This window comes from Lemur catta, chromosome 3, assembly GCF_020740605.2.
Source record: "Lemur catta isolate mLemCat1 chromosome 3, mLemCat1.pri, whole genome shotgun sequence".
Taxonomy (NCBI): domain Eukaryota; kingdom Metazoa; phylum Chordata; class Mammalia; order Primates; family Lemuridae; genus Lemur; species Lemur catta.
Genome location: NC_059130.1, coordinates 20,392,329 through 20,412,576, shown reverse-complemented (window position 1 = coordinate 20,412,576; position 20,248 = coordinate 20,392,329). Strand labels below are relative to the sequence as shown.

Sequence of the window (20,248 nt, the reverse complement as noted above, 5' to 3'; positions counted from 1 at the left end):
AGTCACACGACGTCCACGTGTTCCTCTTGTCCAAATGCCGTGCTGCAGTTCATGCATGCCTGGATCTATAGCTGTCCCTTGACTTACCAGCGTGCAAAGCACAGCAGAAAAGGAAGTGTGGTTAATCTGTCATGGCCTTTTCTTGGTGAGCAGCAGAGGAAGCAGCCTAGAGGCCTCAAGGGGATGTGGCTCTTCAGGACAAAGGCTCTTGCCTCACATTAGCTAGTGATTCATGCAGTCACACCATCTCCTGTCTCGTTGGTTTGCCTCACATCTGTCACGTCTCCATTCTGACCGAATCTGCCCCTCCTTCCTCTCCCTCTTGGTGCTCTCTCAAGGTGTACAGGCATTTGAAGGAAGGCTAGGAAGGTTCTAAGTGAGGGATTTCTATGGTCTCACAAGGAGAAGAGGAAGAGTTACCTCTTTTGATGATGTGAGGCAGCCTCCCTGGGTAGCGTGGTGCAGAAGCCAGGACATCCCCTTCAAAAGATCTCGCTCTTCCCAGCAATTCTGTTCCTTTTTAGTGCTTTCTCACCCTCCCTTTTGGACTGAACTTCCACCTTAGTGGAAGCTGACATGCCAGTTTCCACACACAGTAGACAGAACTTATTCCGCCTGCTGTACCAGAGAGACAGCGAGGCCTGCCCTTAGTGCTGTGGGGCAGGGGATGTGTGGTTCTTTCTGTGGTTTGTGGGCTTCTATTTCTGCCTTCTCACTCATATGTGCTAATTGCTCATTTCTTCCCTCCCATTCCTCTTTTTCTGTTGCTTCCCCCACCCCCTCCCCCTAGCCCTCCAAGCTTCTCCTTCAGTCCAGGGCAGACAAAAACAGCATGAACGATCAGCTGTGGAGGAGCAGTTGTCCAGGCTCTTTGCATTCCCATCCAGAGCTCTGCATGCATGTTTAAGCAATCCCTTTCCATCCTTACACTTTTTTATGATGACACCATTCCTGCCACTTTCTATGATTACCTATTTCTGATGGAAGAGCTGGAGCATCGCTAAGTGGACGTTGGGAAATTCTACTCAGTTCACTTGACTGGTTTTGCTCTTAAGTTGTACATCCTACCCAAGTGTGCACATGCACAATAAAAAATATCAAACAGGTAGCAATCAAATAATTAACTCCATCTGAACCCTGTTAATGGACATGAAGAACACACCTTGGATAGGTACAGCACAAACCACAGTTCCATTCGTTAATTATGCTGTCAATTCAGCCTTGATCTGAATTGTGTTTCCCACAATTCATATGTTGAAGCCGTAACCCCCAATGTGATGGGGCCTTTGGGAGATAATTAGGTTTAGATGAGGTCATGAGGGTGGGGCCCTTATAAGATGGGATTATTTCCCTTATAAGAGACACCAGAGACCTTTCCCTCTCTGTCATGTGAAGACACGGTGAGAAGGTGGCTTCTCTCCAAGCCAGCAAGAGAGCCCTCACCAGAAACCAAATCAGCTGGTGCCTTAATCTGAGACTTCTAGCCTCCAAAACCATGAGAAAATAAATTTCTGTTGTTTTAGCCACCCAGTCTATGGTATTTTGTTATGGCAGCCCAAGCTGACTAATACAAATTCTCATGCTAATTATTTGCTATCTGCCATAACGTTTGTTTTCCAAACGTGCCATTTGCACTCAAATGTACGTGTAAATTGAATTAACTAATTAATACAGGTATAAAGTACCACAGGATAGGAGTCTCTGGTGACTCCATTTCTCATTAATTCCCGTATATTTATATATCTTCACTTGAAACTCCTAGATTAAACTACACTGGCTTCTCATTTAATCCACATGTTCCTCTGTCCACATTGCCTTGATAACCTGACTCTTTTCAGAAACTGTACACTTAGCTATCCCTAAATTAGTGTCTTGGGTTGAGAACCCAAGCAATGATCCCATTTTGTGGCAAAGCCCCTGCTTGCGTTCGATTCCCAGGTCCTGTGCTCTCCACGGGCATGCTGAGAGTTAGGAAGTGAAATACAGGGACCTGGTTTCCTTTTCAGGAGTAGAAAGAATTAGAATGGCTAGCTTGCCAATCGTGATGATGATGACACCTAACATTTATGAGTTCTAACTCCTTCACATGTATATCTCATTTAATCCTCACAATGAACCCTGTGAAGTAATGGGTATTGTCCTCATTTTATGGATGAGGAAAATGATGCAAAGAGAGATTAACTGCCAAAGATTACTAATGTAGTCAGCTTTGAGCCTAGATGGTCTGAATCTGGAGCTTATATTCCTGACATCATCTAAAAGGAGCAAAGAGTCAAAGTAGAAGACTATGAGAGGCAGTAGTTCATGGCCTCCATTTTATCTTATTGAAGCTTACTTCTTAATAAGGGCTCATATGTTTACTATTTCTTCTGTGTGGAAGGACTACTAAATAATGGCAGTTGCTTTTAGCTTTCTGTTGGCAGGTGGGAAATCTCCTGGTTTACTGCATTTGAACGATCCATACTTAATACTACACTGGATACTATACTTTTCCTCAATCAATAAAAAAAGATTGAAGGGAGGTATTTAGACCTATATGTATGTTAGGAGCTGATGCTGGGCAAAGCCAGTAGTAACATTTATTCAATATTAAAGCTAAGCCAAATCACTTCAGACTCTGATAACACCACTCAATGTTTTGTTTCAATAGTGCTGCTTTTTGCACACTAGGTAGAAGGTCTAGAAGGTATTTGGCCCATGCTTAGGGAACACAGGTCATTCTGACATCAGCGCCCTCTTATTGGGCTGGTCACATCTTGGGCATTGAGAACAGAAGAACTTTCAATTTCCTGCTGCCAGCAGAGTGGTACAAATAGCTGCTGTCAGACAGACCATTAAACAATACAAAGATTCCCTAAAGACAGACTTAAGAACTTGTAGCATCTGCCTTCAGTCATGGGAGACCATAACAAAACATGCTCTTGTGTGTTTATTTGAGCAGCATCTGAAGCAGCACAGAATAGCCACCCAAGCAACATGTGTTGGGCTTAATGGAAACCTGTGGGAACCAGGGCAAAGAGTACAAAGGGGTTCCTTGCTCCCCCAGTCCAAATTCATCTCTCCCTTTCAGAGCACACTGGCACTTAGAGACCCTATGACAAAGCAAGCACTTATCACTGTTCTTTGTCCCACTGGTCTTCTTATTACCTGATGTGTGCACATCTTTGCTCATGAGATGGTAGAATCTTTACAACTAGAGGAAGCACACTGTCATAGAAAGAACATTGATTTTGGAGCCAATGCACCTGGGCTTAATGATCATGATACTTAACTGTTTTTCCCTGATTTATGGTTGTGATGGCTAATTTTATGTGTCAACTTGACTGGGCCAAGATATGCCCAGATAGCTGGTAAGATACTATTTCCGAGTGTGTGGGGGTGTTTTATGAGACTAGCATTTGAATCAGACTGAGTAAAGATGATGTTTCCTCACTGATGTGGGTGGGCATCATACAATCTGTTGAAGGCCCGAATAGAATAAAAAGACAGAGGAAAGGTGAATCCTCTCTCTCTTCTTGAGCTGGGACATCCATCTTCTTTCTCCTGCCCTCGACATCAGAGCTCTTGGCTCTTGGGCCTTTGGACCCCAGGGCTTGCATCCCCTCACCCCTCAGTTCTCAGGCCTTCCTTCTCAGACCTGGACTTACATCATCAGCTCCCCCAGTTCTCAGGCCTTTGGACTCAGCCTGAATTATACCACCAGCTTTCTTGGTTCTCCAGCTTGCAGATGGCATATTACGGAGCTTCTTGGCCTTCGTAATTGTGCGAGACGATTCCCAGAATAAATCTCCTCTTATATATCTATACATATTCTAACAGTATCCTATTATTTCTGTTTCTCTGGATAACCTTGATGAACACAATGATTTAATCTCGGCTCCTTCACGATATTGTCATAAGGATTCAATTCTTGTAACACACGATGGCTGCTCAATAAACTAAACATTAATTCCTTTCTCTTTTCCTTGTTGAGGGAAGGGACAATGTCAGTAATTTCTGCATGCCTAGCTCCTAACATAGGTCTTGGTACATACTAAATAGCAGAAAAATGGTTGTTGAATACATAAATCTTATCACTTCTCTTCCATATTAAAATTCCTTACTCTGTGTTGGTCATCTATTTGGTTCCCAAATACTTTTTGAAAGAAAGATGTTTCCTAGGCCAAGCACGGTGGCTCATGCCTGTAATCCTAGCACTCTGGGAGGCTGAGGCGGGTGGATCGCTCGAGGTCAGGAGTTCGAGACCAGCCTGAGCAAGAGCGAGACCCCCGTCTCTACTAAAAAAAAATAGAAAGAAATTATCTGGCCAACTAAAATATATATAGAAAAAATTAGCCGGGCATGGTGGCGCATGCCTGTAGTCCCAGCTACTCGGGAGGCTGAGACAGGAGGATCACTTAAGCCCAGAAGTTTGAGGTTGCTGTGAGCTAGGCTGATGCCACGGCACTCACTCTAGCCCAGGCAACAAAGCGACACTGTCTCAAAAAAAAAAAAAAAAAAAAGAAAGATGTTTCCTTACAAAAAACCCCTTCGGTTTAATTTATTTACATACAGTAAGTTATATATTATTAATATTATTATATGCCATATATTCCCAGGCAACAAAACGACACTGTCTCAAAAAACAAAAAAAAAGAAAGATGTTTCCTTACAAAAAACCCCTTCGGTTTAATTTATTGACATACAGTAAGTTATATATTATTAATATTATTATATGCCATATATTAAGTTATTTACATACAATAAAATACTTAAATCTTAAAAAGACAGCTCAAGGAATTTTTTATTTATGTATATACCCATGAAACTGCCCACCTAGATCAAGAAACAGAACATTCAGTTGCTCCAGAAGTCTCCTTCATGTTACTTCTCAGTCAATATTCCCCCTGCCAGAGAAAATCATTATTCTGATTTCTCTCACCATAGGTAGTTTTGCTGGTTCTTGAACTTTGTACCCTTTTGTGTCTGGCTTCTTTCATTCAACAAATGCTGTGAGATTCATCCATGTTTTCATGTATGTCAGTAGTTTGTTCATTTTTATTACTGTATGATATTCAATGGTATGTATAAACTATAACTTACCCATTTGCCTATTGATGGACAATGGGGCTGTTTTTAGTTTTTAGAAATGATGAATAAAGCTGTGAATATTTGTGTATATATTATTTGGTGGACATAAGCATTCATTTCTCTTGGGAAAAATTCCAGGAGTGAAATTGCTAGGTCATAGGGTAGCTCTATGTTTAGCTTTTTTAAAATCTACCAAACTATAGTATTTTGTAAAATAGTTGAACAAATTTACCCTCCAGCCAGCAATGTATTAGGGTTCTAGTTGCTCCAAATTCTTACTAGCATTTGATATTGCCAGTCTATTACATTTTCCATCCTGGTGTACATATAAAGGTATCTCAGTGTTTTAATTTTCATTTTTCTGATGAATAATGATGTTGAGCATCTTTTCATATGCTGTGGCCATGGAGCTGTACTACTCATATCTTCCTTCAAGGAAAACTACTGCAAAGAGCATATCTGATCTTCAGATCTAGCATGTACTCATACTGAGGCCACATTTGACTGGGCTGCTCCCAGCCAAAGACTAAGCATGGCAGAGATACTACAGCTAGGCTATTTCTCCCCATGGGGTACTCCTGCAATAGGTAACCTTTCTTCGGAGACTCACTATCAGCTTGTCTCAGCTTATCTCAGAACTGCTGTGCAGTCTGAAGGTCTTCCTCTATAATCCTTCTTCCCCTCCTGTTTTCTTTCACAGATGCCAGGCCTGCATCACAATCAAGGGCTCTTCCCATCTTCTGCTCCATCCCCTTTTTTTCTTCACTGGTATTGCCCTCAATAGATCCCTTGCATGTCTAATCCTATCTTGGTTTATGTTTTTCAAAGCACCTGAACTGACACATACGTTTATTGACTATTCTGAATCAATGTTCAAGACTTTTATCTTTTCTTTTTCAAGCCTTTTGCCCATTTTTAAATTGAGTCGTGTACTCTTCCCTTTTAAATTGATTTATAGGAGTTTGTTTTATTCTGGATATAAGTCTTTGTCAGATACGTTTTGTGACTATCACTCTCCCAATATTTGGTTTGTGTAATTACTTTCTTAATGTTGTCTTTTGATGAACAGAAATTTTTAATTTTAATAATGTCCAATTCATCAATTTTTTTCTTTTACCATATAAAATGTGAGGTAGATGTCAAGGTTCAATATTTTCCATATGATAATCCAATTACTCCAGCACTATTTATTAAAAAGAGCATCCTTTCCCCACTATAGTAGCACTGATAATAGAAATAAGGTAAATGTGCATGTATGGCTATATTTCTGGACTCCATCATTCTCTTCCATTGGTTTCTTTGTTTATACATGCACTTATTCACACAGTCTTCATCACTGCAGTTTTATATTATGTCTGGAATCTGAGAGTTTAATTTCTCCAAATTTTTATTCTTCAATATTGTTTTGTTGATCCTAGGTAATTTGTATTTTCATTTGATGTTAGAATGAGCTTGCCAATTTCTAAAAACACCTGAGATTTAAATCGGGACTCCATTAAACCATGGTTTCTCAACCTGACACTATTGGAATTTGAGGCCAGATAATTCTTTGTTAGGAGGGAGGGAGTCTGTCCTGTGCATTGTAGGATGTTTAGCAGCATAGCTGGTCTCTACCTACTAGACACCAGTAGCAAGCTGTGACACCAAAAATCTCTCTCCATAAATTGCCAAATGTCCTTTGGGGAGCAGAGGACATTGCCACCCCCTCCCCACTGATAACAACTGTACCAGATCTATAAATCAACTTGGAAAAAATTGGCATCTTAATGACATTAAGCCACTCAATCCATGAAAATGGAATCTCTCTTTAATTAGATCTTCTTTATCTCAGCAATATTTTATAGTTTTCAATGTAGAGTTTTTGCACATCTTTTGTTTAATTTATTCCAAGGCATTTGATGATTTTATGCTATTAGGCATGGTAATTTTCAAATTAATTTTCCAATTGTTTATTTTAAATATATAAAAATATTGTTTATTTTTTATCAACATGTAAATCTTGTATCCAGCAACATTGTTTGTAGATACTTTCAGATTTTCTACAAATATAATCAAGTTACCTGCAAATAAAGACAGTTTACCATCTTCTGTTTCAATCTTTTTACCTTTTATTTCTTTGTCTGTTCTTGTTGCATTGGCTAGGACCTCCAGTATAATGTTCAGTAAACATGGTGATAGTTGACATCCTCTAACTACAGGGGAAGCATTCAATAATCCACTATTTAGTATGATACTCTTTATCAACATTAGAAAGTTCCCCTCTACTACTAGTTTTCAGAGAAATATTATTAAGAATAAGTGTTAAATATTATTAAACTCTTCTGCATCTGTTGAGATAACTGAGTGTTTTTTCTTTATTCTGTTAATATAATGATTTACATAGATTGAATTTTAAATATTAAACCAATTTTGCATTCCCTATAATAAATCATGCTTAGTAGTAAATTGTGATTAAACCATGATTGGTTGTGATTGGTTGTGATTTTATATATTACAGAACTCTATTGAGGATAGGTAAAGATTTCTTAAATAGTACATAAAAACTGAACATTCACCTAATTTATGTTATAGATGCCACTGCAGTAGGAAAAGGATGCTCTTTTAAAAAATATGATACTGGATCAATGAAATAATCATATAGAGAAAAATAAACCTGACCTTTATCTTACTTTCTTAATGTGGTAAAATATATATAACATAAAATTTACCATCTATTTTTAAGTGTACATTTCATTGGTATTAAGTTCAATCACATTGTTATGCAACCTTCCCCACCATCCATCTCTGGAATTTTTTTCATCTTCCCGAATTAAAACTCTATAACCCATCAAACAATAATTCTCTATTTCCCCCTCCTTCAGGCCTGGCAACCACCATTGCAATTTCTGTCTCTATAAATTTGACTGCTCTACCTTCCTCATATAAGTGGAATCATACAGCATTTCTCCTTTTGTGACTGGCTTATTTCACTTAGCGTCATGTCTTCAAGGTTCATCCACATTGCAACATGTGCCAGAATTTCATTCCTTTTTGAGGATGACTAATATTTTATTGAATGCATATTCCGTATTTTGTTTATCCATTCATCCTTCAATGGACACCGGGCTGCTTCCTCCTTTTGGCTATTGTGAATAACGCTGCTATGAACATGGGTGTACAAATACCTCTTCATGTCCCTGCCTTCAGTGATTTGGGGTATATACCCAGAAGTAGAATTTCTGGATCATATGGGTAATTCTATTTCTAATAAATTTTGAGGAACTGCCATACTGTTTTCTACAGCAGCTGCATCATTTTACTTTCCCATCAGCAGTGCAAAAGAATTCTACCTCATATTTTATACAAAATTAATGTACACAAAAATTAATTTGAGATGTATTATAACCTACTTTTCAATGGTAATGCAATGAAGCTTCTAGAAGAACACATAGACAAATAGCTTCATGATCTTGAGATACAGGCATAGCCTTGAGATGCCGTTTTGGTGCCAGAGTTTTGGTATTCATTAATGGCTTTAGTATGTGACACAGGGATGATAAGGGACAGAATTCCACCCCTCAAAGCATTTTAATTACCTTGCACAACATCTTATGTCTCACGCTGAATTTGAGTGCCTTTCAATAGATATGCATACTCCACTTGCTCTAGTGTTCATCCCTCCCTAAGGACTTTCTCCAGACTGATAATTTCTCTTTGCTTGCCTGCCTGGACCCTGAAACATTTAAGTTTATGATTCCTGGTCAATAGTATCATTGTGCTCAAAGAATTTTTACTGATACGTGTTTTGATTAGGGACTTACTGCATATATACTTATGCATGTCATCAAAAAACATTCATTGCTATTGTCATAGTATATCTCTGTTATATTGGCCTGGGACTTTCAATTATTACTATTATAACTAAGAAAATGTTGAAAATCCCTTACACTGAAGAACTACTTATTTTGTACATAATAAAAGGTAAGGTAGCAGGCTTTAAACTTGCACCAGTGGTGTAGGGCAGATTCCCGATTACCTTGTCTCTCCATGTGAATGCCATGCATGTGCATAAAGCCATAGGTAAAACCTCCCAGCAGAGCTCATATGAATTCCCAGAATCCTGAGGAATCCCTAAAATATTTGAAGGACACTGTAGATGGTCAAGACCCTGTGTATTTTTTTTTTTTGACACAGAGTCTCACTCTGTTGCCCGGGCTAGAGTGCCGTGGCGTCAGCCTAGTTCACAGCAACCTCAAACTCCTGGGCTCGAGCAATCCTCCTGCCTCAGCCTCTTGAGTAGCTGGGACTACAGGCATGTGCCACCATGCCCGGCTAATTTTTATATATATTTTTTTAGCTGTCCATATAATTTCTTTCTATTTTTAGTAGAGACAGGGTCTCACTCTTGCTCAGGCTGGTCTCGAACTCCTGAGCTCAAACGAGCCACCTGCCTCAGCCTCCCAGAGTGCTAGGATTACAGGCGTGAGAGCCACTGTACTTGGCCAAGACCCTGTGTATTAATGAGTATCCTGAAGCAAAAGCCTACAGAATTTGGATTATTACTATTGATTTCATTTCATTTATATGCACGGACAGGTAAGGCCTGGAAAAACTTGGGTTATGCTCCCATTCATTTATGACTTGAAATGGTTTAAAACTTTCCTCCATATAAGTATCTGATTTGATCACCATAACAACCATATGAGGTAGGTATTATTATCTGCAGATTTTCCCCATAGCAATGGATGTGAGCATAGTGTTTATTGTGGAAAGAGCCCAGCACTTCTCAGCAGACTTAAATTTGAGCCCTTACTCTTCTGCGTATGCCTGGGTGATCCTAGATAAATCCCAACCTCTCTGAGCATTCATTCCTTACCTGTAGGACAGGAATAATAATCTCTTTTATATGAGGATACTGTGACACTCTGACATGATGAACAAATCCTGTATAATTTTTTTTTTTTTTTTTGAGACAGAGTCTCACTTTGTTGCCCGGGCTAGAGTGAGTGCCATGCGTCAGCCTAGCTCACAGCAACCTCAAACTCCTGGGTTCAAGCGATCCTACTGCCTCAGCCTCCCGAGTAGCTGGGACTACAGGCATGTGCCACCATGCCCGGCTAATTTTTTCTATATATACTTTTAGTTGTCCAGATAATTTATTTCTATTTTTAGTAGAGACGGGGTCTCGCTCAGGCTGGTCTCGAACTGCTGACCTCAAGCAATCCACCCGCCTCGGCCTCCCAGAGGGCTAGGATTAGAGGCATGAGCCACCGCACCCAGCCTATATTTTTAAGACTTATTATGGCATATGACTTTCTACAGTTGCATTCGTCTGCCATAAATCAGTTATTCCTATACACATCTCAATACACTAAAAATAATGCAAGGAGCACCCATGCCCTCATCATGTCTGTGTCACCTTGTCTTGCGCAGCGTGGCTATTCAGTACAGTGGTGTGGAACACTGCAGGGGTGGTAAGCTTCCCACCTCTAGTATGAACCTGGTGGAGAGGAGTCAAAATTCAGAATGGCTTGGACTAGCCACCAATCCTGAGAGCCCAAGATTATTTATTAAATTAATCAGATATACAACAGATTCAAATATTAATAGGTCCAATCAGTTTTCTCAGGAACATAATACATAGCTAAGAGAGACAGAACATTAACCATTAGAAGAGAGTAGGGGCTGGCAAACTTTTTCTGTAGGGCCAGACCGTAAACATTTTAGGCTTTGTGGATCATATGGTGTCTGTGACAACTACTCAACTCTGCCATTTCATCACGAAAGCAGCCATAGATCATATATAAGCTAATGGGAGTGATTGTATTCCAATATATTTATTGTATTTTAAAAAATAGGTAGTGGGCCACATTTGGTCCATGGACCATAGTTTGCCAACCCCTCCTGTTGCCAATGAGGATCTAGAACACAAAAAGCCGAAAGTAAAACCAGGTGGTGACATAAAATGGAAAAGTTAAAATCGATGAGTGAAAGTAAAGCTCTCCATTAAGTTTCAAAAACTAAAATGAACAAGTATATAATTGGAGAGAGAAGAGATTCCATGTAAAAATATCTACCAAATTGGATCAAGACAAATTTTAATCTGGAAGTTCAAAAGGAAAAAAGGAGAAGACTTTGGGGTTTTTGTTGCCTGAAACTTACTATGGGACAAACAGCTGCTTAGAAAATTCAATGTGCTCTAGATCCCATTAATGAAAGCAGAGCATCAAGAACAAACAAGGTGGCCATGCTGGAGGAGCGAGGCTGTGTCTGAGTCACCACGGGGTCCTTGCCCCTGTCACAGTGCCCGACATGCAGGAGGTGCTCACTGGAAATACTACTTCCCGGGCTTTGCTCTGGCTGGCACGCTTGGATATCTGAGGGCCTCCTCTGTGCAGCCTCTGTGCTGGATTCACATGCAAGGAAGGGTGTTTGAGCTAAGAGCGGAAGGGCAGTGCCCAGGTGAAGAGAGGGGCGAGGGGTTGGGGGAAAGGGTGCTCCAGGCAGAGGTGCAGCCGCATCGTCTGCACTGTGATTATCTGATGGCTCACAGTTCTGTTCTTTCCTTTCAAAGCCCAATTAAAATACAGATTTCTAAAATCTGAGGGGAAAGGGTCATCACACTTTCTAAGAAATCTTCATTTCAGCTTTGTTTTCTGTGAAAGTATCCTCCCTTACCTGGGAGAGAAAAAATGTGTCGACATGTTTAAGGAAACATTTGGAGGGTTTCAAATGAGACCATAAAGGGACATGAATTTAAGGAACTGGTAGGTCTACAGTGGGAGTTCTCATAGCCATTAATAATCCCCTTGCAAAGGAACTAATTATGTTTGGAGAGGACGTGTGTGCCTGATAAAATAATTAAAAATAAATTGCTCTCCTTGGAAATGCAAATTAACGAGCATTAAAGCAACCCTGTTGGTCACAGAGACAATAAATAGATGCGTTTTCTCCAGTCTGTTAGGTGGCACTAACTGATTTCCAAATTCTGGCTACAATAGGGGCTGAGTACCTTTTGAAACCCAAGGTGAGAGGACCGCAGTCCCAGTGGGGACAGTTGTTGAAAGCCTTAAGCCATTATGCGCCCCCTCCCCTCAGACTTTTCCAGGCTGATAATAGGGGACAACCCTGAGGAACCAGCCCTGGAATAGGAGCGGATGTGGCACTGTTCACCCCTCCTCCTCCAGACAGCCACAACACCCTTTGCCACTGCCCAGTGCTGTCTGCTCCAAGAATATAAGGCATCCATCCGCTCAGCACCCGGCGCCAGATGGGCCTTTTGGTGGGGAGGCGGGGAGGGGAAGAAAGGGAGCTATGAGGCTTTGGGGGTGCAGTAGAGCACTGTTGCAAGACTTTTTTTAAAAAGTTTTTCTTCAGCAATTACTTCCTAAGTCTTACCAAACAAAAAACAAACAAAATCCCCCAGAACTCAGGCTGCAAAATGTTTTATCACTTTGTCAAAGAACCAATATTACTTAAGCACCTATTATGCAGAGCTGGCTCTTGAGTGGGCATTTGTGGACGGCCTGGGGGAGGAGAATTGGATTTCTGCCTTGAAGGAAGTTACATTCTCACTGGGGAGGCGGATTTTAGGTAAACAAAGAGCATGTTCCCGATTCTTTTAGCCTTGCTGGCAGCAGGTCCTTTCCTACCCTCTTATCTAGGGGAAAAAGATTATCCAGGCTGGGCGTGGTGGCTCACGCCTGTAATCCTAGCACTCTGGGAGGCCGAGGCGGGTGGATCCCTTGAGGTCAGGAGTTCAAGACCAGCCTGAGCAAGAATAAGACCCCTGTCTCTACTAAAAACAGAAATTATCTGGACAACTAAAACTATATATAGAAAAAATTAGCCGGGCATGGTGGCGCATGACTGTAGTCCCAGCTACTGGGGAGGCTGAGGCAGTAGGATCACTTAAGCCCAGGAGTTTGAGGTTGCTGTGAGCTAGGCTGATGCCACGGCACTCACTCTAGCCTGGGCAACAGAGCAAGACTCGGTCTCAAAAAAAAAAAAAGATTACCCAGAGCCAGGGTGGCCAGGGATGGAAGAGAGAAGGGGAGGAAAGCCCCCCCAGGGTGTTGCTGGGAGGTGCTCCTCTCCAGGTGTGGTAAATGTAAAATGGAGTAATGGTGCTGTCTAGCTCGGGGGGGATGCACGGGGTGGCCGAGGTAATACACAAGGAGACACCTAATGTGCAGCACAGGTGCACCACACAGCTCCATAGAGGCTCCCTCGGATTCCCAGCTACCTTGCCCGAGGCCGCAGACACAGTGAAGGACAGAACCAGGTGCCTTCACACCTGGGCAGCTCATTCAGAAGCCCCCATGCTCTCCTCTGGCTGCAGGTTCCTCTCAAGGTTCAGTCTTCCTCTTCCTTCCAATGTGTGGTCCTGCTTCCAGTCTCTTTCAAGTCCACCCAGAGGGCCTTTTCTCTCCCTGCACTGAAACGCAGGGCCGACAGCTCCCTGGCTTTCCAGTACAAGCAGAGAAGGGAAAGGAGCAGAAGAAGGAGCAGGACAAAGGGGCAGATGAAGAGGAGATAGAGCAGAGGTGCGGAGGAGCAGATCCTGGAAGGAAAAGTGGGCTCTGCAACAAAAGGGAGAGAAAGAAAGAGAACCATTAGTTTCCACCTTATTTGTACTAATCAATTACAAACGCATCTGGGATTTATTGTTACAGGCAAATGTATGTTAAAATAATGGGACCAAATAGCAGGAGGTCCCTGAAATCACACGTGAGGAGCACAGGCCAGAGCACGGGGGAAAAGAGCTCCCGGAACAGGCTCTTCTAAGGCAACTCCCCCTTGCCCGGCAATTTCCAGCCACTGGAGGTTCCAATGACCTACTTAAAACTAGCAGCCAAAATGAAAAACAAAACAAAAAAGAAAACCTCTCCTTTAATCTTCTTTCCTCAGAAAAGATATCTATAATTCAACCCTCGTTCTCAACTGTGTTGTCAGTCCTGAATTTTTAACCGAGTTATGCTGCTTCTGACACACACACACACACACACACACACACACACACACACACGCACGCACGCACTGCACTGTTCTTATAACAACTGCACCTACAGTGAGGGGCACCTGCCCGCCCTGACCCAAGCCCGGCCTCCACGTGGGTCTCCCCATGTCCCAGGTGCCCTGACTGTCACCACCACCTGACATGCTCGCTGCACTGGATCCTCTGGTCCTTCTGGCCTAGCTCCATCACGAATTCTGCTCTCCCAGCACTTCCTACCTTGCCTCAGGCACAGTTCTCTCCCATCCCCCTTCTCCCCCAGTCCTTTGTTTAGGCCCCTTTCATTCCCTTTTAACCATCTCCTTCATTTCATTGTGGTTACTTGAGTATGTCTGATAGTGCCATTTGCTCCTACCTCTCCTTCAGTGCCTAGCGCAGGTGCCCACTAACCCTTGCTGATCTGAATTAAATTGGATGGGCTACAACGCCATGGGTGGAAGATACTATATAGAGGCACGCTGAAGCACGTGATCACCCGGCAGCTGCAGCCCCGGGAAGAAGCACTGTTGCAGACACACGCGGAGCCCACACGAGCAGCCCCAAAGTGGTTGCTGGCCACACAGCCAGGGAAGCAAAGGCGGAGAGGACTGCAAACACCCCAGGTTCCAGGAATCAGTCTCTTGAAGCAGAAAGACACATGCTAAAAGAGACACCAATTACTAAATGTAGTCTTCCAGCTACATTTATTTATGACATGGTATCTGAAATCAGAGCTGTTCTAAAAAATCTGGTGCTGTAACAGTAGCTGTGCTTTTATTGGAAAATTGTACTGACATAAGCAATTTTTTCTTCAGAGGTTAAGCTATAGGATTCGTGGGATTATAGACTTAGAGATGAAAACAGGTTTAGAGATCATTTTGACCAACCTCCTGCTATAAGAATTCCATTTTTGCCGTTGCTGATGCATCTTGCATGTTAAAGAATGTCCCTTTGATGGAAGTCAGGAAAGAACCTAGACATGTGCTCAACTCCTGCCCTGTGAGCTCCCTGAAGGCAGGGCCTGTGTCTTACGTGTCTGTTTATCTTCTGCAACTCTTTGTCCACAGGAGTCTCATGAGTGAATCAATTGCATGAGTACACTGAACACACGGGAACCCAGGGATGGCTGCCATCATGTTACACAAAGTGAAGATCATTATGAACATTAGGCTGGCAGCTCTGAACAGGGCTGGCAAAGAGCGGCAGGGGTTTGTGGCCTGGATTTTCTCTGGTCTCGTTTGTATCCTTCATCCTAAATTTGGTTTTTGGTTTTGAAAGAGTGAGCAATGATAAAGCTAGGTTTTGAATTCTTTACCATGCCCTCTCCACATCCTACCTATCTCTCTCCCAAATGATCCTGCTTGACTACTTATTCTCCCAGGCCTTATCTGAGTGCGTTAGAAGGCTTGTGGTTAGAAAGAGGCGTAGACTGCCAAGCTGAAGGAGGCTGGAGCCACAGAGCCCAGGTGTTAGGAGCAATGGGTATGGGCATCTGTGCAGAGTAGTGAATGAGCACCTACTAGATTTCAAAGAGAGCTGGGCTCAAATCCTCCCTCTTCTACTAGTATTGACATTGGATAAGTTATTTATCCTCTCTAATCATTAGTTTCCTTATCAACTAAATTCAGACAATAATTTCTAGAGTTGTGATAATGCATACTATATAACATTTAACAAAGTACGTAGAACATTTGTTAAGTCAGAAAGCAATAAATATTAGCTAGAATACTACTGAGAAAGCTAGAAAAATCACAGGCACCCTTCTCCAAACAGACCAGACAGAGAACAGGCCGAGAGCCTCCGATTGCTCACACGGGGACCACAGGTTTGGCCATGTTCCCCCAGAGGCCAGGTTTCTCCCTTGGACCTCTGACCTCTCTCTTCCCAGACCCGGGTGACATTCAGCAGACAGTCAAATGATTACTTAGGAGGCTCTGGCTCCTTTTTCTAGTCACGGGAGGCAGAGAATTGTGAAGTGAGAGTCCACGGCACCAAGTGTCGCGGTTGCTAGGATGGTGGGGTGCGGATGGCGAGATGGGGCTGGCACACAGGAGGTGGAAAGAAATCCGGTGCTTAGCGTTTCTGCCACTGAGACTCTAACCTTCAGTGTGAAGGGACAGCCAGAGGGCTTGACTATCTTATTGGGCAGAAGGCTGTTCCTCCTAAGAGCGATCTGCCATCGAAGGACGGCAAAGGATGCTCTTCATAGTGCTGATTTGGCCAACAGCGAGCAACTGTCAGTTCCGGTGCTTCTAAATTACCTCTCCCGGGAGAGCAGTGTTTGCTCTGGATCCCACAGTCACCATTTCCCACCATCTGCCTCTCACCCATATCTGGACTAGAATTAGTGACACTCAAAACCATTAAGGTTTGGCATTTTGAATCAATCCGAGTCAGTGTCCAACGCTCAAAGTACAAGGCCTGCAACACAGAGCCAAAAAAGTAATGAGAACACTTCATCACGAGGTTTAGTTTAGAACTTGCTTCCACCCACGGCCAAACACAGCAAGAGGACACTCCTTTTTGGTATCAACTCAGAAATACTGACTTCAGAAGAACAGGGTACAGGATAACGGGGGAGCTACCAACTCCTCCCACCCTCCAATCCAAAGCTTGGGCAACTGCCTATGCCATGTGTGGCCGTGTGGGGGAGTCGACTCTTGCCAAGAAATAAAAGTGGAGTAAGGAACCTGATAACAAGTGCATCGCAGAATAAGTGAATCCTTGGCAGCATCTGTGTTCACCCAACTGAAGACTCACTTTCTCATTCTTTCATCACACATTTGTGGAGTGCTATGTGCCAGGCCTTGCTGGGGGCACTGGGAAGCACAGGTACATGGCATGGCCTCTCCAGAAACTTCAGTATGGTGGAGACACAATCTCCTTCAAGGATCCACTTGCTACCTAGATCCTTACCCAAACAAAAGCTGGGAAATAGTAACAAGTGCTGTATTACTCCTAGTAATCCAGTCCCCAGAAAGCCTTATAGCATGGCCTATCAATTCATCCAGAGAATTCTCTAGAATCAGACATTTATGCCTCGGGTCTGAGGGCGAAGTGAAAAGACTGGGCAGCTGTAGTCCCTGCCCTGGCTCCGTCAGTGGTAAGGAAGTAAGACCGAGAAGAAAAATCCAGGTCCGTTCCCCCAGGGAAGGTCTCTTAACTTTTCTGACCTCACTTGGGCTACGTGCTGCACAGCTCTATTATGTAGTCCTGAAACTAACCCAGCCTGGGATGCAAACAGAGGGTGGGAGACCATTTGAGAAATGATAATTGGTAGCATATCATGTTTGACCTGGATTGTGTTAACACATAGAACTGGCGCCCACCAGGAGTGCAACTGCATGGTGATTCGGCAAACATTTGAGCATCTCCTCTGTGCTGGCACTGTGCTAGTGCTGCAGACAAGACACTCATAGCCTTGGCCTTCTCAGAGTGTATAGTCTGGCAGTGGCGACACATGTTAAACAGGTATGTAGTCTGACGTCTCACATCACTTTTCTGCCATTGTCCCATATTGTCAAATCCAGTGCATACTTTGCCAGTCTTATCTTAATCGAACTCTTTTCAGGAGTCTGTCTAATCTTCCTGCCTCCTGATGTCGTCTCTGGCTTTGGTCTCTGTGGTGCCCCCAAACCCAGTCCTCCTCCCACCTCTCAGCCACTCCCATCAGTCTCCTTCACAGGCCCCCTCGCCTCCTCCTGCATAAATAGCCATGTATCTCAGGGCTCCATCTTTGCGCATCATTATTGGCTATAAATCGATAACTTCTAATCTACAACTCTGATGCAGATCCCATTTGGAAGTCCTGATGTCTATTGCACAGATCTTCCTCGATAACTCACAGGTACTCTGAGCTCAGTTCCAGCCCAGCTTATTCAAAACTGAACTAATCTTCCTCTCCAGACCCCTCTCATGTTTTACCTTGCTTGGCAAATGGCCCCATTATCCATCTAAGTCTGAATGTAAATATTAAACCTTAATTCTTCTTTTCCGCTCATTTCCCTCTATATATATCTAATAGTCTCTAAGTCCTGACGCTTTCATCTTGTAATACTGAATGCCTGTGCTTTTCTCAGTCCTCTTGGGCACTGCCTCAACTCTGGCCTTTGTCTTGCTTCACCTGGGTTCTTGCAATTTCAAACAGTTCTGCCTGCTCTGTCTGCCTCTCCTCCAATTCATCTGTACTACTGCTCCCAGTGGGAACTTCTAAAATGCAAATCTGACGATGTCACTCTCCTGCATGAACTTTTTCAATGACATCCCATAACCATCATGATAAAGTTCACCCTCTTTACTTTAGACACATTTGAGATCTATCTGTACCTTTCCCACCTGACTGTTTTCATCTCTTACCATTGTACCGCATGGAACACAGTTTCTACCGTTCTCAACTTCTAGAAGTTCCCTGAATATAACAAGAAATTTCACGTCTTATGATCACCTTGCATACCCTTTCCTGTTGCTAAAATATGTTTCCTCCCTTTCACGGGCCCCATACTCTGGAGAACCTTCCCAGATCTCCTCCCGACCCAGCCCTTCACCCCAGCGCAGCCTCTGTTGTTCCCATACCATCCTGCAAATACTTCTTTGATGACACCTGTCACGTTGGGCTTCACTTACCCCACTGGACTCTAAGCTTTGTGGGAACAGACTCTGTCATACACATTTTTGTATCCTCAGAACCTCATATAGCTATTTATTGAACAAATTAAAATATTTTGTCACACAGATATGTATGTGTGTGTATGTTCGCATATGCATACATGCCTGTGTGTGTATGTGTGTAGCATGGTTGGAAGTATAAGAGAGAAAGGAGTTAACATTTGTTGAGCACTTATAGTGTTCCAGGGACTGTACTAGGTACTTTATACACATTCATATTATGATATTCATTTTATGAGAAAGTGGAGGCTCACGGAAGGCGAGTAACCAGGGCATGACTTCATAGCTAGTGGGTGGTAGAGTGTGACTCCAGCCTAGGCTTGTCTGAGTGCAACCCTGGGGATTTTTCATCACCCCACACTGCCTTCCCAGTTCCCAGAAAGGACCAGCCAGGTGGGGGAACCCAGATGCCACTTTCCAGGCGTGACTTCAGTCACACAGGAAACCCTCAGCTTGTCACGGCGCAGGCTTTCTGAGAACACAAAAGCATTTGATGTTTAATGTTTTCTTTCCAAGTTCATCTTTTAAAAACCTTACACCTGTTTCATTAGAATTCCACAAAGATTAACAATATATATGCTATAAATGATCTCATGTGCCTCAAAGGAGATGTGCTTTTTAGTCATGGAATATATACTTTTTACTGTTCTCATCTATTCGTTCTACTGCAAAACCTGCTGAATGTACAGAGCCTATGAATTCCAGTGGGAAAACATGTACGAGATGTGCTCACGGGTATGGGACTTCCTATAATTGTTAGAATGGAAGAAAGGCCGATAGAAAAAAAATTCTTCCTGGACACTCAGGAAAAAAAATTCTGCTGAGGAATGGACAGGGCGAGATGATGATGGACCCCCTCGAGAACAAATCAGATCATTTTGACTTCCACTGTAGAAGTCTTGCTAGGGCTAGAATGCAGCTATTGCTACTTCTTAGAAGTTCCCATATGTTCTGGACAGCACCCTTTCCCTAAGGAGTGTCACCAAAGCTAGCCGGTGCCTTAGGAGTGTTACCCTTATTGATCATTTTCATTTATCCTTCCAAGACCACACCTCTACTTCTCCAATGGCCCTTTCCCCCAGTAAGTTTAGCTTATTGCTCACCTCTCACCTTCCCCTCGAAACCCACCAGAAAGAAGTGGCTGAGAGAATGAGCTGGTTATGACAGCTGCCAGCTTATGGATCACCAGGGAAGATTGACTGGTCTAACTGGAGACCCTTTTGCTTTCACTAACAAGTACTTAATGAGTACTCTTGCAGAGAAAGGTCACCCTTTGGCCAATGGTCTTTGAGTAGTTGCCCTCCTTGCCGGAGTCTACAAGTTCTATGGGGCACCTTTTCTACCTTGATGCCTTTCAAGGTACAATTAGAAGAGGCACACCAAATGACCATCATTATCAAAATGCTGGTAGTTTGTTAAGTACATAGAGAGACAATGAGGTTGGCATTTATTCATTGAGAAAGGCTTTTTGTTTTTCCTTTTGATCAAAGGGGCATTTAGATGTAGCTAATTTTGGTTCAATCAGATCAAAATGTAAAG

The 20,248-nt window shown here is 42.8% G+C and overlaps 1 protein-coding gene across 1 annotated transcript in view; it reads right to left on the bottom strand.

The window, feature by feature from the left end:
- Window positions 1–13,015: 13,015 nt before the first annotated feature.
- CD101 (CD101 molecule) overlaps window positions 13,016–20,248 on the bottom strand; it is a 30,019-nt gene continuing 22,786 nt past the window's right edge. Inside the window, exon 9 of the mRNA XM_045546913.1 lies at window positions 13,016–13,631. Within this exon, the coding sequence (XP_045402869.1) occupies window positions 13,405–13,631 (227 nt within the window). The 3' untranslated portion in view covers window positions 13,016–13,404. The remainder of the gene's footprint in view (window positions 13,632–20,248) is intronic.